Source organism: Drosophila tropicalis, unplaced genomic scaffold, assembly GCF_018151085.1.
Source record: "Drosophila tropicalis isolate 14030-0801.00 unplaced genomic scaffold, ASM1815108v1 contig_878, whole genome shotgun sequence".
Lineage (NCBI taxonomy): Eukaryota > Metazoa > Arthropoda > Insecta > Diptera > Drosophilidae > Drosophila > Drosophila tropicalis.
The window spans coordinates 1,876,138-1,900,729 of record NW_027173374.1 but is presented as its reverse complement, the minus strand read 5'-3'; the positions used below and the strand labels follow the sequence as shown (position 1 = coordinate 1,900,729).

Genomic DNA, 24,592 nt, shown 5'->3' with positions numbered 1-24,592 from the left:
CAGTAAATATTTATCATGGGAATTTTTTCATTGCTAAAGATGTACGTAAATATATATGGGATACCAATTAGGGTTCTGTTAATTTACAATTTTTCATTAACTCTTCTTGTTATATTTTAATTTCAAATTATTATCAGGGAGTCATCTCTCTCTCTCTTTCTATCTCTCTGTTTCTCTCTATACACATACATATGTGTCATCTCATTGCACTTTAGCTGAAAGCTACAAAATCCCAAAAATGTCACTTGCAACAGTTTATTTGCAACATTTCGAGCTACGGCATTACCGCCCACTCGTTGCAGTAGCAACTCGAAAGCGACACAAATTGTTACTGCCAGAACTGTCAACTGCAGTGTGTGTACACAGGAAACAATATTCCCATTGCCCACATTACATAGTAGCAAATAATTTAAATTTTCTACAAAATAAAATGCAGACATTCATACATAGAGATAAATATGTGTGTATTTTTTATATTAAATTGAGATCCCGGGGCCAATTTCACATTAAATTTAGAATATTGCCACAAAGACCATTGGCCAAGAGAAATAGAGTGAGATGGATATATATTTGGTATGATCCTGTCTATTCTCGATATGTTTATTTTGTTAAGTGAGCCGCAAGCAGCAACTCGATGAAAATAAACATAAACAAATGAGAGAACCAAAATAGACAAGAGGCAAAGACTTGGGCATAATAATTAAATTGTGATTAATTTGTGGTGAAAAGGAAAAATGTTTTTTCCGCTAATGAGTTAAGACTCATGTAAAATTAAACAAAGAAGATATATATATATCTCTGTTTACAACAACAACTTGGGAGAGCAAAAATAAAGAGTTTTAAAAAATTGACTTTACAATTCGAAATGAAATCGTTGGCTTAAAATTTTGGGTAAAAATTGTTAAAAAAGTAATTAGTCGGAGTCACTACAAACTTTTTTTTAAGATTTGAAATCTGTTGCTTCGTTTTTGAGTTATAAATTAAAAAGGAAATTTATTTTCAAAGATAATCGAAAGTAAAAGTATTTAAATGATTAAAGTCGCTTATTTTTTCGAAACTTTAAGAAGGGCAAAGCGAAATTTCACGGTGATTTATGTACAATTTAAGATTTTCATGGTAATTTCTAATTTGTAGTTGCTAATAGTTTTGCCCACAAAATTTGTATTGTTTTTACAATAGTAATTAATAAGTAATTTCAAAAGAGAAAGATACGAGATTTATAAGTCGTTTAACTAACAATGGCAATAAATTACGTTAAGTGTTATAATTGTGGTAATATATCAAGAAAACCAAAATAAAGTAGAGGGTTAGTCAAGTGGTTCGACGGTGAGTGGTTTGTAGCAAGGGTTTTGCCCTTCAATCAGAAGGACTTGGGGTCTACTTACTTAAACCAACTTACATCAATTTCCATTACCAGAATCAGGTTTTTTTTTTTTTTAAGTGAACTACAAGCACTTATAGTTTTCCCATGAGAGTAATTTATGAAATAAATGAAAAGATAAAACTTTCACTTAACTAAGAATCACATAACAATCACGACAGCCTATAAATATCTTTCTATTTCCAAGTGCTTTTCTTTTTTTTGTTATATTTATTACTTTGTATTAATAAAAACATAATTGTATGATGGACATAAGACACCAACCCCATTATTTTTGGTAGACAAGCTACTTAGCTTTATTTGTTTTTCTTTTGCAACAACAAGAACACGAAGAGAAATAGCAAAACAAATGGAATAAACCAATAAACAAAATTTCACACCCTAGTTTATTTTTGAAGAGGTCTTAAGATCCATAGAGATACGGTCATACATATATGAAATCATAAAACGTTATATGATGTGTGACTCTACTACCGAATGCTTACCACTCTGAAATCATCATTCCCCTTATTCAGGTTAATCAAGTAAACAAACACACAGCTGGTACACACGCAGAATAACAACAATAAAGTAGAACAATTTTTCCCCCTTGATCTTAACCCCCCAAAAAAAAAAAAAAATGAGAGATGATGACGAAGGAAGGAAGGGGGTAACCCGCAACGGAATGGAAGAGAAGTAAAAGTGAACACAAGTCAGCCAACACTTAACGCCTTTTGATTGTTTAATTTCTCAAATTGTTTTATGGATTTATCTCTACTCCAAAACGACGACGACGACGACGACGACGACTACAGCGACTACTACGATGACTCTGAGGGTCGTCTGTCCAGGACACACGCCAATGAAAAATTAATACACAGAGGGTGGCATGCAATGCCAACAACAACACCAACAGTTAAACCAGCAAACACTACCAGCAATAACAACAACAAGAATAACAACATCAAAAGCCGAGGGCTTCATTTTTCACCGCTTTTGACATTTTGCAGCCACCAGACCGTCCGACCGAACGACGACCGTGCGAAGGGTACGGAACGGACGAACAAGTGGAAGGACGATGGAACAAGCCAGATACAATCAGCCAACCAAAGAGCAGTAGGCAAAACTGACAGAGAAACACTGCACAGACAACCCGACAGACAGACCCAACGGGTCGGTGTGGTTGAGGGAGGGAGGGGTAGTCTAAAAGGCTGCTGTGCGTTAATCCTCCTCATGCCCTTACGACCTCCGCACTTCGTACTCCTTGCCCGCATAACCACGACCATGCCCAACAACTGTTATTGTTGCCGCCTCCTGTGCGCATATTCCAATCAAATTAAGTAGAAAGGTTTGTTGTTGTTCTTGTTATTGCTGGTCCCGTCGTCAGGTTCATTTAACCTGAATTATCCATCCCCTGTAGCAGTAAAAATCTCACTAAAAATCGCATTGGGGTTTTACAAACTGATAATGAACTTTGACTCCGTTGATTATAAACAAACAAAATGAACTCGAACTCTTGTGAGTGAATATAAAAACAAAAAGAAGAAAAAAAACTGTTGCTGATCGTCCGTCATGATCTCTGCCCCTCTTATTCAAGGAAGTGTCGCACCAACTTGGTCTACAACAGATTAGATAAGCCCAAAAAAAACCTCATAGCGACAACAGACAGAACTAGATAGAATCACAACAGATGCTTAGCAAGAGAGAATGAGATAGGGAATATTACTAATGTTAAGGTCACTTAACGGTGATAACAATTCATCCATTAATTCCACCATAAACTGGTACTTGGTACTTATTCAATGTGACACATAAGTGAAACTTAACTCCAGATTGACATTCTGTGCTCATAACACTTCATTAACCGCACTCTCAGCCAAAATAGGCAAAATCATTAAATACATCTGTTCATGCGAGCGATTTCCACCCCCGAAAAAATGATCTATCACATCCCTTCTTCGCCGATTGGGTCATTTTGCGCTAATAGTTGACAGTGAAGGCATGAAATCGACTCCTAATGGCTTTTTCCCAATTTCACTTTGAGTGTGCGTGTCTGCGGTTACATTATTGATTGGGGGCTTTATTTGAGATTAAGTATTGAGAAGATTAACGCAGCGTTTGGGAATTTTTGAAATCCCAAAGGCAAGTAAGTATTGGTAATAAATTTCTAAAACTGCTGGAAAAGGCTTTTCAAACCTTCAATGTACACAAAAGTGTCTTCGGACAGTTTAATGGGTGTCTCAAGGAAGCATCCACAGGCAAGGACTTGTTTCGCTTAGTTTTCAATTTGAAAAATTCTATATAAAAAGTTTGAAAAATTTCAAAATAACAATATTTTTTTAAAGAAAATTGTTGAATTGACTTGAATTTGTCTTACTTTTTAAAAATTCAAAAGAAAATAGGTAATTTCAAATAGATTAAACAAATTGGATGAACACTGTAAAATAGTGTTTTCTTTTTTTTTATAATTTGTAAATGGGATTTATTAGTTTAGTTAGTACTTCAATTTTTCTTTTAGTTCTACTTTTTTAATGGGTGGAGCTTTTCATATCAAAGATAATTGGTTTTTGTCGTCTACAATTTAAGTCTAAACTTGCAGTTTATTGGCTTAACTTTCTTTTAGTTATTTTGTTTTGTTTTATTACATCTTCATTCTAAACTGATTTATTCATTACTGCATCGAAAAACTTACATTTGTACATTTCCGAAATGAAGTTGTTGTGTCCAGTGGTAGAATTAAAGTTTGTTGATTTAGGACTTGGATTTACTTGGGGATGAAAGTATTTTTCGTTTTCCCCATTCGCTTGTTTCTTTATTTTTGTTGGTTTTTTGCTGAAATCAAAATGCCCATTTATATCCAGGTAGAGCGCACATAGCGCCATTATGTGAAATTCCCTCTTGTATTATGGCAAATCCTCGGGTTCGTGTGGCCTGTTTCGTGTCAAGTCCCCGCCGGCTTTTTTTCTTACTCTTCTGGTTCTTTATGCGCTCCCCTTTTACTGCAGTGTGTGGCTCTTTTATTGCTCCGCCTATTAGCACTCAGCCAGAGAGAATAATAGGTAAGAGGAGCAGCAGCTGAGCGCGGGAACATAGATATAGGGAGCGAGAGTTAGATACAGCAACGCAGACAGAGAGAGAGAGAGAATATCACATTTTGTTTCTGTTTTTTTTTAGTTTGCAGTTCCTCGTTCCGTTGCAATTAAGGGAAATTGTCAAAGCCAACAAATTCCACAAGTGGGTGGAACGGAACAGCAGTGTTCACTCTCGCGCTCTCGCTGGCAATCCCCACAGACTTCCTTCCGTTATCTATTCATGCCGGTGGCGGCTGGGCAGACAAAACGCGTTAACCGTTTTCCTTAGAGGGTCGCCAGTCGCCGCTGCTGGGTGGTTGCTTGGTGTTGATTCTGGGCTGTCTAATTTGCCATGTTCTGTCGGTATGATTTATTAAGTAAGCTTCCTCTTGGTTGGTTATCCAGCAACTCCCACAACTTTGTTGCTTAGTGTCTTGTACAATTTGATTAGAATTTTTGGTGTCTGTCTGCGGTTTTTTTATTGCTACATTTGAGTCGGAACTGGTTCCAAATGAGATGTTTCCCCCTTCTAATTGCTGTTGCTGATGCTCGTCTCTTAATTAGTCAAACATTGACATGGTTGTAGAATTTGCAAGTGTTTGGCTTTCCGGCTTCTACACATCTGCCTGCTTTTGGCCTTTCAGCTGCTTTTTTTGTTTTTGGAAGTCATTTACAAATTCTAGATTTGTCTGTGGGTAAATTGTTTAAGGGTGAAGCCAGTAGAGAAGAAAGAGAGAATGAAGGCGGCAAAGAATTATCATCAAAAATGTAAATTTATGTTTGCATACAAGCGATTTATTTTCTCCCTCATCTCGCTCATTTAACGCCTCTACGGATCTGCCCCTCCCCATCACCCACTCTTGCTCCGTCTGTTTACCTCACACTCTTTTTGGTCAACTTTTATTTATGGCTTGTGCTTTCTTTGCAACAATTTTCAGTTATTAATTTTCTTGTTTTCTTTTTTTTTTTTTTTTTTTTTGGAAATTTATTTATTTATACCCTGTTATGTGTAGTCTTAGCCTAAGTGGGTGGAGTAGGCAAACGGCGGATTAAATGGCCATAAAAACTAGCAAGGATAAACGACAATTATATTCATTTTAATTAGAAAAACAGCATGCAGATCCCCTGAGTCCATACTCAACCTTAAAGTTTATTTGTTTCTTAGGGGTTAAAAGGTATTTTAAAGTCGATGCTAGCGACTCTATGTATTTCTTTTTGTATATTTAATTTTCATCTTTTACAACTCTCAACACCATTAATAATTTTTTTTTTTTTTATCGAATTTTTATTCCTTCTAAGTGGCTTTATTATATAATAATTTTTTATGCCAGTTTATTATTAACACAGTTTTCTTTTATTTTCTGTTGTGTGTTGGTTTTTTGCATTCGGAAAAACACTTAAAACCAAAGGGCAAACAATTTGTAACAAAGTGCGCCCAAGGCGTGTCCTTTTTTCTCTTTTCGGCTTTTCTGTTTTGGCTATTGATTTAGGAGAAAATGGTAATTTCATGTTGTTTGAGCATTTATCGAATTAAGTACCTCCCTCTACTCCGACCCCCTTGATTATTACACCAGAGGGGAGGCATCGGGCATTAAGTATTTTAAGTAATTTTCTCCATTTGTTTCGTCTTTTTTACGACTTTTTGTTACTTTTTAATTATTCCATTATTTGCTTTATTTTATTCTCTTATATTTTCCAAGAAATGCCTTTTTGGTAATTTGGAAACTGAAAACAGGAACAAACAAAAGTTTAAACAAAATTTGGATTCTTTTTAATAAAGTTTATTACTCTGTTGCATTGGCTTTAACTAATCTTGAAATCAAGTTCATTAATATACACATGGTTTTTTTTTGTATCTTTGCTATCGAATTATTATCTTAATTTTTTACAATTTATATTGTGACAAAGATATTTGACAACAATTTGTACTTTTAACTTATTTACAAATCACTTTTGCTTGTTATGTGAAATGTGCTTAGCCAATAGCTTGACTTGGCTTCTGTTGTCTTAGCAACAGTCTTTACGTTAACGTGGCTAATTAAAATACTTTTATTGACATTGATCAATTGTTGATGATCGGCTAGATAATGACAATTCAAAGGCCGCCAAATCCCTTGCATTTGACGTAAATGAGATTCATATACAAATGTTTGTTTTTTTGTTGGCTCTTTATCAACGAAATATTTTTTTGACTTTGTTATTCATTCTCTTTGGGACTGGGACTGGGCCTGGGTCTGGGTGGGGTGTTTAGGTGCGTTGCTCAATTGTTATTTATATTATATTAGATGCGATTCGAATTGGTCTGCCCGGGAGATATTTTTTTATTTATTTTATTTCATTTCATTTTATTCGGCACGTTTACATCTATTTTTGCGACCTCGTGTCGTGTCTGTGAAAATCCCGGTTCTTTTCTCTTTTATATATTACGATCCTTTTGGGTAATAATTTTGAAAAGGTTTTCTTTTGCATATGGTCATCATTTTATCATTGTCTGTTTCTCTTTTTTTTTTCATTTATTTTTGGTTTTGGCTTATTGGCAAACTATGCAGAGTTTCTTTTTATTTTGTTTTTGTCACTTGTCGGAACTCAGTGTCGGTGATTTGATCCGATGCGAACCGTTTCAATCCATTACCATATACATATGTAGATATATATATCTCCTAACCAAATCACGTTGTCGTTGACTCTACATTGTTGTTGGCATTGTCTTTTTTTTTTACCCATTTGTCTCTTACCATGTCTTCAAATTTTTGCTTGCGTCTTCAAAATATTTTATTATATGTATGATAGTATCAACATTCTCTCTTTGTATATATAATCGTACATGTATTTCCCTCTTTGTAGTCTTCTTTCATTCGTTCAAAAGAAAATGAAAAGATCTTGAACTTGTGGAAGTGTTTTTTTCTTTCTTTCACTTTCACTTTACAATGAATTTATTACTTAATAGCAATAATATAATTAATCAAGTTTAACTATTTGCAGACAGTGTTACGCAATGGTTAAATAATTTTTTTTTTGTAGAGTTTCATTTAGTTTTCAATATTTACATTTAAATTATTACTTTAATTAAGCTTCCGACTTCAAGTTCATTTCTCTCAAATATCATGTTTCCTCTAATGTTGTTTTTGGTATGTCTGGGCTCCTTTCACGAAGTTGCTCATTTGGAAAACAATGGCAAATTACTTGCTCCAAAACACAGTGTTTATAATTACTATTAACCCTATCATGAACATCATCATCTTCATCATTATCATCATCACTTTTGAATTTCGGCTTGCCGGTCGAATGCATTGCAGACATCTTCAGTGATTTTCAGAGAGTCATCACACTCTCACTAACATGTCGGAAACTCTTGTAGTAAATACGTTAATAAACAAAAAGTTTAATAGTTTTTAACATGATGCTGTACAACCAAAAAAAAGTTTCATAGCAGTTTAAACTGGAATATGAATTTAAGGTGCTGTAATTTTCGTCGGTTTAAATGACTAAAGTTATCCTAAAATCTTGAAATTGATTGCATTGAATTGTTATTGCCAAACACTTTAAACAATTAAAGTTTCTACATGGGAAAACATTCCTTAATTTAATCATTTCCTTGCATAAGAAATACTTTTCTACATTATAAAACAAATTTCTCATGGATTCTCTCCTCCTATGAACCCATAAATCACAAAGCTTGGAAACAGTATGCTTTTGTGTTTCGAATAGATATATCTAGACTTCATTTAAGTTCTTTTCTTAACAACAGTAATTTACTAATTTCCTGTAACTCATAAACAATTTGACACCATTTCAAGCCCTGGTTTTAAGATCTAATTAAGGTCAAGGTTATTTCCGAATTTCTGGATTCCAATCTCAAAAACAACAAATTCAATAAACAAATTTGGGTTTTTCGGCGTTGGCTAGTACCTACATAAAAACAATTAATGTCATTTACTTTCCAAAATGTTGGCATTCGCTTTTTCAATGCCATTGAATTAATTCATAATTATGTTGTTTATTTTGTTCAATGATATTTAACAATGAATGAGGAAAATAATGAAGAAAGAGAATGAGATGAATGAATCGTAATTATTAAACGGAAATCATTGGCGGTAAAAACCTTGCCTAACCCTCGCATTCCTCGGATATCTAAATTGAACTGATTTTGGAATTTCCAATACTTTCTGTCATTACAGATCAGTCGAGATGATGGACTACCTCAAGAGATTTGCCGGCAATGTAAGGCCCAGTTCCTGATGGTGGCCAAATTTCGTCGAAGATGTGTGCGAATGCAGCAACGTCTGCAGGATTATGCCCAGGAGGTGTCCGATCGTCAAGAGGCAAGACTGAACAAGCGACAGCAAAAGAGAAAACGCCAGGAAGACCAGCAGGGCGAGGAGCAGCAGTCCCCCAGCACTCATTTAAGCAATGCACAAAAGGAGGAGGAGACACAAACACAACTAGAGCCACCACAGCCAAAGGAAGTTAAGACTGAAGTAGAGACTGAACTGCCGCCGCCAAAAATTCGACGTTTAATGTTGCGGTTGCGTAAACTACACCGATCCTCCATTGACCAGGAAGAGGAAGACAAGGAGCAGCATGAGGATCGAGTATCACCAGAGGATACATCCGCATCATCCACACCGGTTGGTGAGATGTACGAAAAGATCAACATGCCATGGAAGACCAAAGCAGCTAGAAAACAATTATCCGAAATTCACTCAGATACCTCATCCCAAACTGAAGTGGAGGACCCTAGCTGTGTCAGCACTAGCAGTGAAGTTTCTGTGGGACCATGCTATGGCTTTGAAAGCGATAGCAATCCCTCATCATCCACATCCACATCCACTTCATCCACATTAAAGTTTCCAAAGCGACCTCAGGCCAGAATTGTTGGAGGTTCGCGTCGTGGACGACGATTCCGTAATGTCCCCACATATCCACAGGCAGCCAAACGTCAGAAACGTAACCTCATGGTTAAGAAAGTGGTATCAGAGCTGGCCGAGGAGGCGAACACGATAGAAGAACATGAAGACAAAGAGAGAGAAGAAAAGGCAGTAGAGAAGGCGGAGCAAACAGGACCAAAGTCTGAGGAGCAAGAAAAATCTCCTGCAGTCGAAGTTGACAACGAACAGTCAAACGTTAACAGTGAGACGGAAGACGTAATACTTCCTAACGAAGATGTAGCTGAAACTGAACCAAATAAGCAACTTCAATCGGATGAGATTAGTATCCCAAATGGAATTGAAGAAGTGGCAGAACAAGAAAATAATGCGATGGAGAAAGAAGACAATACGGCGACGAATGATGCGGAAATCGAAAGTGCTTTAGAAGCAGATCTAAGCAATGAATCAGAGAGTTGCGTTACTTCCTCTACATCTTCCAATACGCAATCAAGCGTGGAGCAACCCGACGTCGACCAAGCGGAGCAAACGGTTCAACCGGATGCGGATCAACCCGAACTAATAGTCAGCATACCTCTGGAGAAGCTCACTGAAGATTTGCAGCGTAAACTCTCTACGGATAAATTGGAAAAGGAGCAGCCAGCAAATGAGACTACATCTACGGCCAGTGATCCCAAGGAAGATAAGAATAACAATGCGAAAAATGAAAATTTTTGTCAGAGTGCTACAGCAGATAGCTTCAAATCTGCTGTGGCACTCGTAAAACCGTATATTGAAGCAAATTCCGAGCAAATGGCAACAAATCCATTTCAAGTGGCCGAAACTCCACCAACACCACCTACTCCGAGCCCTCCTCCTAATCCATCTCCATCTCTACATTCTTCTCCATTAGAGTTAGAGAAACCAGAACTAGATGAACCACAAATATTGAGAACAGCTCCAACGCCAATGGACTTTCTAGCTGAATTCGAGAAGCATTGTGAAATGCGTGATAGGTCACCGTCACCAACATCCTCTCCTCCAGCAACAAAAGAAGCCGCCGACACCGTTCTCAATGATCTATCGGCCAAAGAGCAATTGGAAGTGGAAATGAATGATGTGGAAACGACATTGAATGGTATACTCAATGAAATGCAAGATCAGCATATATATCCACCCACATGTCCACATATTGATGAGTTTCTAACTCCGGCCGATTATGGTCCGCTTAACGAACAGGAGGATGAGGGATCCGTTTCACCCTTGGCGGTGCCACTTAAAGGTAATGAAGCTGATGAGAACACCACAAATGCTGCTGGCCATACAACGTCGGCTAATGGTGGTAATCTCTTTGATAGTAATAATTTTCCCAACGAATTGATTGGATTTCAAAATGATATACCTTGCTTTGAGACTATTGAATCGACACCCGAATCCCAACAGAAATTGCAGATGGAATTGACGCAGTTGCTTAATGATTTGCAACCAGCCGAAGGGATAGCAACCACCGGACCCCTGCCTGTCCCAGCTCCAGTCACAGGTCCAGTTACAGTTCCGGGTGTTGTGCTACCAGAAGGCAACTATGGGCAGCTAATGCCAGCAACTATGGAGGTTATACCACAGTGGTCTCATCAGCAGCAGCAACAGCAACAGCAGCAGCAGCAGCAGCAGATCCTTCACCAACAGATGCAACAGGCGAGTCAAACTCAATTGCAATGGTCAGCAGTCGGTGGCTTGGAGGCAATTAAAACAACGCCCATTGAAAGTAATGGCACCACAGCAACCACTACATATTATATACAGGCCAGTGATCTCTTTGGTCCACCATCTGTGGGTCCTAATGTACCTGTAGAATCTTATGCCATGCTCGATTCCAATGAAAATTATCTACTCGAACAGCAAGCAAATCTTCAGCAGCAGCAGCAGCAACAACAACAACAACAACAGCAGCAGCAACCAATTATGATACTCATTCAACAACAAGAAATGCAACAACCTGTGGCCTCCGCTAGTAATCCTCAACAAGCACCTCTTCACGTTTATGGAGCACCAATTAACAATGAAATGCATCAATTAAATCATCAACAACAACAACAACAACAGCAACAACAACAGCAACAGCAGCACCAGCAACAAATACAACAACAACAACAACAAGTACAAAATCACACAGTATTAGCCACAAATCCATCATCCAATTCCACCTCCGGGGTTGCCGCTATCGCCGCCGCAGCAGCAGCAGCTGCTGCTGCTCCCATGCCAGCAACCACACCCATGGGTCGAGCTCTATCCTTGAAGTGTCGCTTTTGCCAAAACGGTCCTCGTTTCTTGAACAGCCTTGAATATAGTCGTCACATCATTGAGCTTCATCCGGCAGTGGCGCCCTTCAATTGCCCGCATTGTCCATTGGCCTTTGCAGGTCGCAGCAAACGCTCCCAACACATACTCAGCAGTCATGTGGTCCAACAATTCCAGTGTGGTCAGTGCACTCAAGTTTTTCCGGCTCAGCGTGCCTTGGATTTGCATATACAACGCTTCCATATGCCCTTACCGCCAGCAGCTCACCTGGGATTAGGTGCCATAGGTGGTGGAGTACGAGTGGAAGACGTGCACTTGCAAATTAATGAACCAGGTGAGTGAGGTCTTTTGTATTCTGTACACATGAATCAATAATGAATTCACTTTCTCTCCTTTCTCTAGCTCTCCAAATCCAGGCTAATACCACGACAGTGATGTCCAGGAAAGGACGCATCATTTGCTGTCCTGACTGTGAAGACTGTATGTAAATCAACTAAGCTAATTTTCAAATAAAGATTTATTTGCTTTTTTCTTATTTTTTTTTGCGCAGGCTCTGCGGGTCATCATCATCAAATTAGTGGTGGACCACCTGGCGCTGCTGGATCATTTGAAGAGATAAGCAATGTACAGCCACCGCCCATGGTTTTAACGCCACCTTCGACCATTGCGTCGATGCCATCGCCGCAACCAATGAGCATAACTCCGCATATAACAATGCCATCCCCGGAGCAATCGGAACCGGATTCGACGACGACATTGCGTCAGTTCCGCAAACGAAATTGTATGACTGCCACGCCCATGGCTTCACCATCACCTTCGTCATCGCCATCTTCATCGACCATGCTAGAACCAAATCCCCCACCACTCGTTGCCACAAATCATCCGAGCAGCAACAGTTCCACTCCCGTTTCCCTGCAAGTTAGCGATTTACGTGCCAGCCATCAGTGCATCTATTGCGAGGAGCGTTTCACCAATGATATAGCTTTGCGTAAGCATCATCAGTTGGCCCATGGTGCCCAGACGACAATGCCATTTGTTTGTACAATTTGTAAGCGTGGCTATCGCATGCGAACGGCCCTCAATCGCCACATGGAGTCGCATGATGCTGAAGGACGACCCTATGAATGTAATTTATGTCGTGTGCGTTTTCCACGACCATCGCAACTGACACTGCATAAGATAACGGTTCATCTGCTGTCCAAGCCGCACACATGCGATGAATGCGGCAAACAATTCGGTACGGAGAGCGCCTTGAAGACTCACATTAAGTTTCATGGTGGTAAGTTTTGGGTTAATTGCACGCAGGCGCGCGGTGGGTCGAATGCGGTTGCTTTCATTTGGGTGTGTGTATGTGTGTGTGTGTGTTGTGCGCCTGTTTGTGTGTTTCTAATTCTAGAGTAGTGCCTGATTACATCAATGTGTAGTCGTCTCCTTTTTCTACTAACTTTTACCATGTATACTAAAAAGAATATCAATTGTTATTGTTGTTGTACTTACATTAATCTTTAGTTTATACAACTGTGATCATTTACTCGAAAGGTAATACACATTCTTAACTATATACATATATAGAATCTCTGTCTCTTAGAGAAATACCATAAAAATGGACCTCATGAAACATAATCTTAAAACTAATTCACAAGCCGATTCTATTCCAATATTTTATCCTTCTTTTATGGCATTTCTAAGATTCTACTAATACATATTACTTACTGATGCTTTGCTTAAACTAACTGGATAACTAATTAGCTCTCATTTTTGCATGATTTAAATTGGTCTACTTGCTAAATAATATTAATTTTACTCTAATTTAGTCAAACGCTTTAACTAAACACTGAATTAATGTGATTTCCAAATATTTAGCACTATATCTCTAATTAAACTGTGGAAGCTTACTAAAGATTGGTCAAGATTTATAGACTGCAATTTACGACGACGTTTTCCTTCTTTCACAATCTAAACTTTAAATTTTAAATTCCCTGCCCCTTATACATCTATTCTGCGTTATTTCCCCTTCTGATCTTGCTTTCTTGCCTGTTAAAAGGATTACTTTTGATTGCTTGTTTGATGTGAATGAGTCGTTATATCACTAAAAGCCTTTTTTAGCATACGAGTAGAACCACTTTAAGAAACGGACAAAATGGACGGATCACTTGTCGTATACTTAATGTATTACGCATCCGACAAGTACACCACGATTACATGTATTTGATTTCGAGATTCTATCTTTTATATCTTACAGTTTTCATAATTGTCTTTTGTCTTCAACAATAGATTTCGATTTTGTCTATAATAACAGAATTTTAACTTCGAAAATTTGAAGACAACTAAAGCTCATCTTAAACAGTTTTCTATAGTTTGTAAATGAAATCTGATAATCCGTTGACCTCCAACAATTCCTCTATATATCTCTTGTTATCCATTGTGTTGTTTCTGTATTTCATTGGTATTTGTTTTCTTGCACAACCGTTGAATGCAAATTCCCATCGCACTTGATGTGTTTCAATCCCCAAAACTTGTAGTGTGTGTCCTTAGAAAAGTTCTTAGAAAAACAGGAAGAGAAAAACCAACAAAACAACAAAAATTATCTATTTCAGAGCTGGGTTACCAATGCGATGAATGCGATCAGAGATTCGCTTATATCGCAGATTTACGCAAACATCGACGCACACATAATGGCAAACTATTTTACAAATGTGAATACTGTCCACGGTCATTCTTGCATTTTACGGTTTATCGTGGTAAAGTCTATATGGTAGATGCTGCATCCATTTCTTAGTCCAATGGTAGTTAGTCTATAGAAATGCTTCATTTGCTACATGGCATGGCACACTACAAATAAGATACATTTTATTTATCTATAAATAAATAAAAAACAATAATTAATGCGTATTTCATTTGGTTATTCACTTTAGCTCATATGAATTCACATTTGCCCCTGGGCGTGTTCCTTAATGAAGACAACACTGCCCTGATGTCGTCGTCCTCATCCTCCACATCTCCTTCGAGTAACAATGGCATCAAATTGGAAAATCACAATTCACCACTGAGCATAATGGAGGAATCAAAGCTAGCAATAGACAAAACATTGCCAGATAATTCAATGCAGCAGCAGCAGCAGCAGCTAATGATGGTCGAAAGCAGCAACAGCAACATCACCATCAACAATGTTGCAACAAATCTTCCTTTAGAAACCATTGCCACGACGCCATAGCCCATGTGGCCTAATTATTATTTAGTTTATAATCTTTATAATAACAATTACATTTTATACAATCCACAAGAATCAATACCAAGCCAGTTAACAACGGCGCCTTCCTTTTACTATTGCTATTTTTAGTCAATAGCTTCCAACAACAATAATAATAATAATAATAACAACAACAACAATAATAATAATATTTATTCGAAACATTTTTTGAAAGAATCTATCTAGCCAAAATTCGAAACATATATACATATATTTTTTTTTTCGAAAGATAATTATTTTAAGGAACAATATTCAGACTGCATAGAATGCGAAATGAAACAGGAAAGAAGAAAATGAAGCCAATTTTGGTACATTTAAGTACAGGGGGAATGCAACAAATATTAGATATTGGGCGCTTCTTATCGGTTATACCAGCAAATGTAAATTTTAATCGAAAAGAATAGAAAACAAAAAAAAATATATATTTTAGCCAATATCGAATTAAGTTTAAGTAACTTTGGATGGAGAATTTTAAACTTTTAAACTTGAATTTGCGGTTTAATTCTATCTGTAGTTTTTGTGTTATTGGTTTTAAGTTAATTTTAATTTGCTTAACGAATTCGGTTGCATTCCCAACAAATAAGTAACATGGTTCTATTCAATTGAACTCTCACAACTCTTCTTCCTCAATACACGGCATAGACCTCAGCCGAAAGAAACAACTGAAAGAAACAAACAACTCACAACAATAACAGGCTAAAAGAAAATTAATGTTAATCCAAGTGTTAGTTAAGTGAAATAAATTGATGATTGATATAAAGTCGTAGAATTTACATGAGCAAAATAATGAGAATATGTACCATTTAAAGTTATTTATACGGAATAAACAAGACCATTATAAGATGAACACACACAATTATATACTTAAACAAAAAACAAAGAAGATAAAAACTGAAAACTTAGTTAATACGAAAAATATAATTATAATAATAAAGACTTAGATATAATAAGTTTATCCATTTTCATTCATTTTTATTATTATAATTAATAATATATATATATATATATATATATATATATATATATATATATATATATATATATATATATAAATATTGTGGTAATTAAACAAAACTATGTTTTAGAATTCAACCAACGATAACAACAGAAAGTGGACATAAAACCCATTGATTGTATGCGTGTTTTCTTCTTTTCTTTGGGGATGGACCACTAGAGACTCATTTTTAATCGTAATACCAGTCCAGGAATAAAAGCGAAAATGACATGACCAAAAGAAAGAACAAGGACCAAGCTCGCAGGCCAGCATTGCGTTGAGTGGCCTGACGGATTTGTTCATTGGCATCCTTGACATTCTCGGTGGATCCCACTACGGCACTGACAATCCTTTCAATGTTATGCTGCTGCAGTGCCACCTAAAAACAAGAGAGTAACAATTACCATTGTTAGATTGGTATATAAGCAGCTGCTGCTTACCTTCTCTGTGAATATATCCTGCAATTGGGCAATATCTACCACATTTTTACCAATCTGTTCGACTTCCTCTGATACACCTTGCAGCATATTGTAGATATGAACATTTTCTTCTTCGAATAGCTGCATATCCTCTGGACTTAATGCATCATCTTCTTCATTGTCAGCCTGATGCTGTTTTGTAATATCCTCGTCCAGGGCCACTTTTGCTGAAGAGTCTGAGTTGTTATTGTGATTGATTATTCCTGCGCTTGTTAATGCAGCTCCTTCATGATTGGGTTTGCTGCGTTTACGCGTTCGCGACTTTTGTGCTACAGGCAAGGATGATTTGGATCCACTGGTTTCTGTGAGAAGTCCATCATTGTCATCTTCATCGCCCCACTCGCCCCATTCATCATTATTCCAGTCATTTACGGCTGCATCATTATTGGCCTGCGTGCCGTGACCATTCTCTTCCACACGACGTCCCAATTTGCCGGTTTTGGCACCTGCCGGACGCACTGGTATCTTTTTCTTATCCGCCGCCAATTTAACCAGCTTGTATGTCTCCAGTTCATGCTGGACACGATACTTCTTTTGATCAATATAAATCTGCTCCACACTATGCAGATAACTGACTAACAAATCCAACACAGCCTCAATGTGCTGACGTTCTTGAGGCTTTCGTTTAGCGCTCTTCCAGTCGCTCCGCATTTTTCCCAAATGCTGAGTATAGAATGTTACAAACTTCTCCGACTCGCGATCAATTAGATCCCTCTGCTCGTCGGTCATGTGGGCGGCACTCTTCAGGTGCTGACCAATCCTCATATAGGCAGTGCGATTCTCAATGAGAACATTACGCAGCGTAGTAATTTTGCTGCACACATCCTTCGCCTGTTTGGCAAAGTCATCCCGAACCAAGTTTCGGCTAGTTGTTGTGGGGGCTGGAGCTAGTTTGCCGGCCGCTGCCAACTCAGTCTTCCGCTGCAGCCGCACCGTCATGACGCTGGCCTTAAATATCTGTGTAATGTCCATTTCCGTATTGTCAAACTAAATATTCTTGTTAATTTATTTTTTTTAAATCTAATGCCACATCATCTCGAACTCGAACGTAAACACAACTTACTCGCGAACTCGAACATGTTCGAGCGGTTTATTCACGTGTTCGAGCGTTTTACTCAGGCGGTTTAAAACGCGAGCGTTACTCGCGCGTTTACTCACGCGTTTTACTCACGTTTTACTCGCGCGTTTTCCATCTATCGAATGGATAGCGATGGTCGATATGTAGTTGTCGATACTATCGATGGAATCGCTTATCGAATCCAAGATAAATTGATGTGGCAACTCTTTTGGCTTACATTTATATCGTAGTCGATAGAACCGCCAATTTGAATTCTAATTTTATTGACTAGTCTTTAATTTATTTAAATTCAATTAATTTTTGTTTTTATCTTGTATATATATATATTATTTGGGATTTTTTTTTCTTCATACAGAAATGCACTTTGGTCGCATACGAAACATAATAATAATCAAAATTTCACACACAAACTCTAGCACTTAGATTATAAAACTTAACATTAACATTTTTTCTAGTTTATATACTCATGAAAAACAGAAGGAAATCAGACATATAATAATTACAAATATTACACTTATTTATTACAATTATTTATGGATCTTTGTTTTGTTTGTTATTTATGCTTGCCTTGCTTTCCATTCTACAGCAATGTACACGTTTGCGGCTTAGATTTTGGTTTCTTTTCGGCGGCACGGACAGCCTCCTCGAATACCAATGATAAATTTTGTTTTTTCTTTGCCGAACACTCTACCAGACTATAGGCATGGATCTCCTTACGCAATCGTCGACCCTCCTGCAATGTGACAAATTTCTCGGATTGTGGTATACGTAAATCCAATTTCGTTCCAACCAACACCACAGGAACATTGTTGGAAAAGTGACGAATCTCCGGCCACCATTTGCTTTTGATATTTTCAAATGAGGTACGACTACTGATCGAATAGCACAACAGGAAGCAATTTGTCTGCGAAGGGGAGGGAGCATTCCATTAGTTTTGTTCCTATATGAATTTTTTATAATTTCACTTACATTTGGATAGCTCAATGGGCGCAATCGTTCATAATCTTCCTGTCCGGCTGTATCCCACAGTGTCAGGTTATATTCATGATCGTCGACTTGTATATTACACGCATGATTATCAAAAACTGTTGGCACATATTCCTCTGGAAATTCATTTTGCGTATAGGTTATCAGCATGCAAGTTTTGCCAACCTACAAACAAAAGACTTATTAAATTCTATATTTCACATATTGTTTTTCTTAAACATTTACCATTCCATCACCAACAATGGTGATCTTTAGAGGCCGCGGACTCTTCGACATATTCGTTGTCATATTCAGTCAGTGGAAATAAAATCTGCAAAGATAAAAGGGAGTAGGCATGAGTTTGTTTTCCTTCGTCGTTTCAGATAGCAAATCTGCTGACAGTTTTGTCAGATATTGCACCATTTGGTGGCAGATGTTGTTTATCTGAATGCCACACCCACAGTTCGAGTACCAGCAGTCGCAACCGGAAATCTGTTCAACCGCCTTCTTCCTTTTGCTTTTTTGCTACTCTCCCTCTCTCCCCCTTTCTTTCTCTGTTTCCCTTTCATAAGTCTTAACACAATCATTCTTTTTCCATTAATTGCCCATTGGCAGAGGCACTTGAACTTCAAAACTTTTCTAATCTAATCAAAGCAACTCATATTTTATTGACTCCACAGCAACAATTGGAATCAATTGTTAACAAGAACACGAAAAATTACCTATTTCTCTTGTTGAACTTATATAACCCAATCGACCGCGACTTTCACCGACATAAAGTTTTCATCTCGTTTTTGTTTATTTTGGTTTTAATTAAAACTGGTTTGTCCAAAAAAAAAAAAAACTAGATTTCCCTCACTAACTAAAATCGTTGAATCCAAAAACTTTTGCTAATTTACATATATAAATACAGTTAATCCAGTGGGTATGATGCTGGAGATTCCTCCGCACTTAGTCAAAAGAATACGCAGAAAACTCATACAAATTCCGGGAAACATTTATCTTTATGCCATGAGTCATCGGAGTCACCGAGAGGAAGAAACCGATTACCAGTTCAGTTAGCTAACTCTTATTGCAATTATAAATAGAAAGAGATGACAGAGAATCAGGGGCAAAAACCTAGACCGCAATGCACCTCCGCCTACCCCCTTTCTCCTCCTCATCTCTTTGGTGACTCATTGAGGAAAGAAAAGGTTGACAGACGATCAACCCACATATGAAAAAAAGGGAAAACCGGTTACATATTCATGACATTTATCAACATCTATATGTATATATAATATTTGTGGGTCTTGCTTAACGGTCAACTTATGTATATCAAGCGTTTTGAACTTTCTGGCACGCGATGCAACTAACGAATTTTGTCCATGATAATCAAAAAATAAATAGCTCAATCGAAATACAGTCAAACTTTGAGATAATGAAAACAAGAAAACTTTACTATGTATATAGTAATTTCCAAATATCAAGATTATGATATAAATTAGTTAAGAGGAAAGTTTACAATAATTCTTCCATGCATATTCAAAGTTTTCTTTTCTTTTTCTTATCCTTTCGTTCTTTTTATATACTCTGGGATTTCCCGGAATTTTAGTTGCTTTTCTTATGCACGATATGCGAATTTTTCAACCACAAGATTAATAAATTCTACAGAAATATTTACTATATGAAAATTCATAATAAATTCATAGATAAAAATATACTAAATTTAGCTTGCGAAATCAATTCATTGACTTTACTTTATATACCATGTTTAACTATATACAAAGCCTTTCACTAAACCATTAGAATTAACTACAAAGAATATGAAAATTCCAATTCTATCATAAAAAGAAGAATATAAAATTCCTAAGGGTCGATCTCATGGAGGTCGATGCTACAATTAAATTTAATTGCTATTGAAAGAGAAGGTCTTGGAGAAGGTCAACTATGGGGAAGGGGGAAAACAATTGACTCTTTCTCTATGTTCAGATTTTATTTTCTATGCATTTTGCATTCGTTTTCTTGATTTTTGGCATTTTTGTGCAATTTTCATGAACCACTTTTGAATGCCTTCAACAAATATCAATTATATGTAAGTACGTACTACATTTCTTTGTTTTTGGCTGGTTCAAAACCAATTTAAACAAACTTGTTGGTCAAAAGGTAACACTAACAACAACAACAACAACTAGCCTTAACTAAATAAACATAAATTTTCTATACCCTTTTGTTTATTGGGCATATTGGAAATTAAATGCATCTTTTAACCTCAGTAATTGGTATCGGAAAGGGAAAGGGAGAACATGTCTTAATCCTTAAAGGATAAGAATGAATCCATTATGACTATTGACTATTGATGAGTCAATTTTAGAGCAGGGTATATCTTAGTCTACTTTCTGTTCCATGAACTTTTGCTGCTTCGAGCGTTTTAAATTATTATAAACAAACAGCTGTTGCTTCTGTGGCTACTGCTGTTATTTTTTTCTGTTTTTAGTGACTACAACAAAAGTGCAAATAATTAAGTTCACACTCGAAAATACACACACACATACACCCACCTTATTTCTATAAGCAGCTGATTAGGCAATTCCTTAACCAAAATTGAAGAAAACAAAAGCAACTTTTCGACATGAATGGAAATTTTGCCATTTATTGATTTCCCCTTAAAAGCCAAAAATAAAACAGGTGTGCAAAGCTGCCAAAGGGCAACAACTAAAAAAAATATGATGATCTAAATGCAAAATCGAATATTGAAAAACATTTGAATAGTTAAGCTCAATTCCATGCAACATTTTATAAAGACTTTTTTGTACAATTTTTCGAAACAAAATCTGTTTAAATTAGATTAAAAACGGCTTAAAAATTTGTTTTATTTTTCATCCTTATCGTTTACATCACAAATGTGCTTTGGAAACCATCTGTTTCATATGTAATTCTATTTTAAAAATGATTCATTTAGTATAACACAATCGAAGAGGTCAATTACATTCGAATTGTTTGCACAATTGGTTCGAGGTGAAATTAAATGAAATTCTGAAATATGTAATTGAATGAAATTTCCCATCACAGAAATTTCAACATTCCATAAACAAAAGTAAATGCGAATAGCAATATTTTTATTAAATTTATGACAAATGTTGAAAGGATTATTTAAAATTTAGTTGGATAAAAGTGTTTGTAGATTACAACTAATCAACCCATTTCTTGAAAGAGAGTGCAAATTAGTTTTTAAGTTTTCCAGTCAGAAATAAGTACAAATCACTTACAAAAAGAAGTTGATTGAATGAGGCGGAAATTGTTTATCAGGAAGCTAAAATACATAAGAGTTTTTGTATGCAAAAAACAAAATAACAAAGCAGACTGTACGATTACCCTTTTACCCCAAGAAAGAGATTAAGTTTTTGGATGAGAACTTAAAGGAAGTTGAAGTCCTTGTTAAATTGTCAACATACGGAACTTTTGATATAAATTTGAATCTATGATTAACCAAAAGATAGTTTATAAGATTTAAAATGCTAAATATCTTCCCAGAAAGTTATGAAGAGTTAAATCGTTAGTTATTTGAAAACATGAAGTTTTTTTTTGTTGTTTTCATTAATAATAAATTCTTTAAACATATTTGCCTCTATATATATGTATATGTATGAATTATTACAGTATAACCAAGTGTTCGAGTACTTGATTATGTGTCTACATTGTGTCTTTGTGTTATCTGTTTGCTTGTTGGGTTTGGACGTGGTCTTGTGTTGGATCGAGGGATGGCCTCTCGTAAACTTTACCATATCATGTTACACATTATAAGCTTTTATTATTGTTGTTGTTGTTGTTGTTGTTGCTGCTGATGATGTTGTCGTTGTTGATCTTATTCTTGGAAAACTTGCCACATTTCACTGTCACTCTCAGAAACTTGCCTCAACTCTCTGCTTTGCCATGGTGTAAATTGCTTAATATATTTGATTAAATCGAATAAATTATATACAACACACCCAACACACATGCATATACATTTATATAAATATAATTCTATATGAGAATGACCAGCTGCAGCTTGCCCACTCCTTTTGTGGCCTTATCAGGGAAAGTGTGTCTCATCGGCTAAAGCCACAGCCACTAAAAGAATCTTTGACTATACATTCATATAATATATATTATATGCATATAAATAAATATATGTACATATACACAATATAATAATTGATGTTTTATGAGTCCGAGACATTAGAGACATATTTTACTTTATGACACATTGTGACGTTGGTTTGAGCATTTCTCAATTTATGATCCAAGATCCCATTTGAAGAACCCTTACAATTGAGAGTCTTTTTGCTACTCTTGATTTTATAGAAATCTCATTTTACTTTTAGCCCAAAATATATGACATAGGAAGGTTTCGAAAAGAGAAACTTTAAATTTGAAAATAAATACATAAAATCTTAACTTTTCGTTTGTAGATTGACTTGAAAATAGCCTTTAGACTTAAATATCCCTCTATAGTTTGTAATAAACAAAAACCAAATTGACCGACTCTTTAACAGCAGACTTCAATGAAGTTTTCAAAGTGTTATCAAAACAAGGTCATTCTCAGTTAAATGAAGTTATTAACAAAGTTTTGCCTAATTTGCCCAGTTAGAAGATGTTGTTACCAAAGTTTTCTCTAGGTATATACAGTTTTAACATTCAAGTAGATTGTTTAAATGTTCTTCTATGCGAACCATGCACTTTGTATGTATGTATGAAGTAACTGAGTATATACTTTATACAAACGTTTAGCTTCATCCTAATCTAACTTAGAACATGGTTTTATTTTATATTAGTTTCGCTCTCTCTCTTTGTCCCCCTCTCTTTTTTTCCTTGTTTGTGCAAAAAATAAAGAGGTGCCTATGTATGTGCCTATTGTATTGGGGCTTTTTATGGTTTCTCGCATGCGTTTTCATATTAAATAAAACTGATTAGATAAGATATATACATAGTATATATATAGTCGGCACGATAAGTGTGTAGCTCGGTGGGCGAATGGTTACCTGGTCAAAATCGAGACAAATGAAATACCCATAGACGTAACCACAATGAAGTGAGGAGAAGTGCTGATTGTTGGTGCGATGGGCTGGGGGCGGCGGCAGGGGATGTCATGGGCATAGCCAATTAGCTCAATTAGTTGAGGTTAATACGAAGAATATATGTATTTATAGGCCGCATAGGTCGGTATGAAGTGAAATTGATTAGTGTGATTTTATGATGATGATAATTGGGGGGCTAAAGAGTGGCTGGCCTGTGGGTGGAGTAATGGGCGTGGGTGTGCTGGGCACGTACTGTGTTTCCTGTGATAGCCTTTAAATGGTCTATGTAACCATATAATAATTATTTTGTTGTTAACTAAAAATGGTTACTCGACTATGCCAAAAAGGTAAAACCAGAGAGAGAGAGAGAAAGAGAGGAATGTGGGAGAGAGAGAAATCATAGTCAAGATTTAGACTTAGAAATCCGAATCAGAGAGAGGGAGAGAGAGCGGACACTAGACATGAAGGCGTGACGTGAGTTCCATACCAAAAAGTGACTCAGGTGATAAAGTAACGATCACGCATCCCCCCTCCCTTCCTCACTCTCTTGACCAACATAAATGCCCCGCTGTCTCCCACAATCTACAACTACAAGTGAAGTTGTTCTAACAATGTTTACACTAAATACACAAAAGACCCTGTACACACAAACACACACACACAACATAGACTATTGTATTCACAAGGTCACTTATTGGCCAAGTTTTGCACTTGTATTAAATAATCAAAAATTTCGTATGCGTAATTAGTTTTAATATTTCTTTTCTTTTACACCAACACGTACTTATAGATATGTATATTATATGTAATCGTTGTTGTTTTTGTTGAATATTTGCTTGTTTCGTTTGTTTTTTTTTTTTTTTTTTGCAACAATCAATCGAGCGACACGTCTGGGCTATGGGTTGATGACGTTCGAAATTGATCGCGATGGGGCAGCAAGAGAGAAAGAGAGAGGAAGAGAGATTTCACTGTTGAGGGTCAGGGTGCGGGTGCGCGTGGAGGAGCCGTTCAAAAAAAAAAAATAATAATAATAATAACAACAACAAGTACCAATGCCAATCCGTTTCCGATACCGAAAAAGAGAACCGATCGCCTGCACAGCGTTTAGTCAACTGAGCCCAACATTCATATCTTATAGTCAGCCTCAACGAGAAGTGTTCACGATTTGGGAATAACGACGGCGAGATACCAT

At 36.5% G+C, this 24,592-nt stretch overlaps 3 protein-coding genes across 10 annotated transcripts in view; 1 reads left to right on the top strand and 2 right to left on the bottom strand.

Annotated features, from left to right (window-relative positions):
* Positions 1-15,006, top strand: part of mld (molting defective) — a 32,220-nt gene extending 17,214 nt beyond the window's left edge. The window contains exons 3-7 of one of the 6 annotated variants that reach the window (XM_068301478.1): positions 8,610-11,928; positions 11,997-12,074; positions 12,145-12,831; positions 14,192-14,335; positions 14,510-15,006. In XM_068301478.1, coding sequence (XP_068157579.1) covers positions 8,610-11,928; positions 11,997-12,074; positions 12,145-12,831; positions 14,192-14,335; positions 14,510-14,808 — 4,527 coding nt within the window. In that variant the 3' untranslated portion in view covers positions 14,809-15,006. Of the gene's footprint in view, positions 1-8,609; positions 11,929-11,996; positions 12,075-12,144; positions 12,874-14,191; positions 14,381-14,509 lie in introns of all 6 variants that reach the window. The other 5 variants (XM_068301477.1, XM_068301482.1, XM_068301481.1 and 2 more) reach the window with 5 other exon arrangements.
* A 906-nt stretch (positions 15,007-15,912) lies between these two features.
* Syx18 (syntaxin 18) lies at positions 15,913-17,377 on the bottom strand. The gene is made up of 2 exons (XM_068300202.1): positions 16,279-17,377; positions 15,913-16,217 (listed from the first exon to the last, which is right to left on the bottom strand). The coding sequence occupies exons 1-2, from the start codon at positions 17,287-17,289 to the stop codon at positions 16,029-16,031; spliced, it is 1,200 nt and encodes a 399-aa protein (XP_068156303.1). The 5' UTR covers positions 17,290-17,377; the 3' UTR covers positions 15,913-16,028.
* A 360-nt stretch (positions 17,378-17,737) lies between these two features.
* Positions 17,738-24,507, bottom strand: RhoL (Rho-like). 3 transcript variants are annotated; one of them, XM_068300451.1, is made up of 4 exons: positions 24,451-24,507; positions 18,608-18,692; positions 18,365-18,547; positions 17,738-18,299 (listed from the first exon to the last, which is right to left on the bottom strand). In XM_068300451.1, the coding sequence occupies exons 2-4, from the start codon at positions 18,668-18,670 to the stop codon at positions 17,976-17,978; spliced, it is 570 nt and encodes a 189-aa protein (XP_068156552.1). In that variant the 5' UTR covers positions 18,671-18,692; positions 24,451-24,507; the 3' UTR covers positions 17,738-17,975. The 3 variants fall into 3 exon arrangements, with proteins under 3 accessions (XP_068156552.1, XP_068156551.1, XP_068156553.1); XM_068300450.1 differs by having other exon boundaries at positions 24,185-24,501; XM_068300452.1 differs by lacking the exon at positions 24,451-24,507 and adding an exon at positions 22,123-22,147.
* Positions 24,508-24,592: the final 85 nt, after the last annotated feature.

Excerpts from the sequence above, each read along its gene's own strand:
- Syx18 (XM_068300202.1), bottom strand. The coding sequence starts at position 17,289 with ATGGACATTACACAGATATTTAAGGCCAGCGTCATGACGGTGCGGCTG. Across the intron at positions 16,218-16,278 it reads AGGATATATTCACAGAGAAG|GTGGCACTGCAGCAGCATAA; the intron begins GTAAGCAGCAGC and ends TCTTGTTTTTAG.
- RhoL (XM_068300451.1), bottom strand. The coding sequence starts at position 18,670 with ATGACAACGAATATGTCGAAGAGTCCGCGGCCTCTAAAGATCACCATT. Across the intron at positions 18,548-18,607 it reads CCATTGTTGGTGATGGAATG|GTTGGCAAAACTTGCATGCT; the intron begins GTAAATGTTTAA and ends TTTTGTTTGTAG. Across the intron at positions 18,300-18,364 it reads GCCCATTGAGCTATCCAAAT|ACAAATTGCTTCCTGTTGTG; the intron begins GTAAGTGAAATT and ends TCCCCTTCGCAG.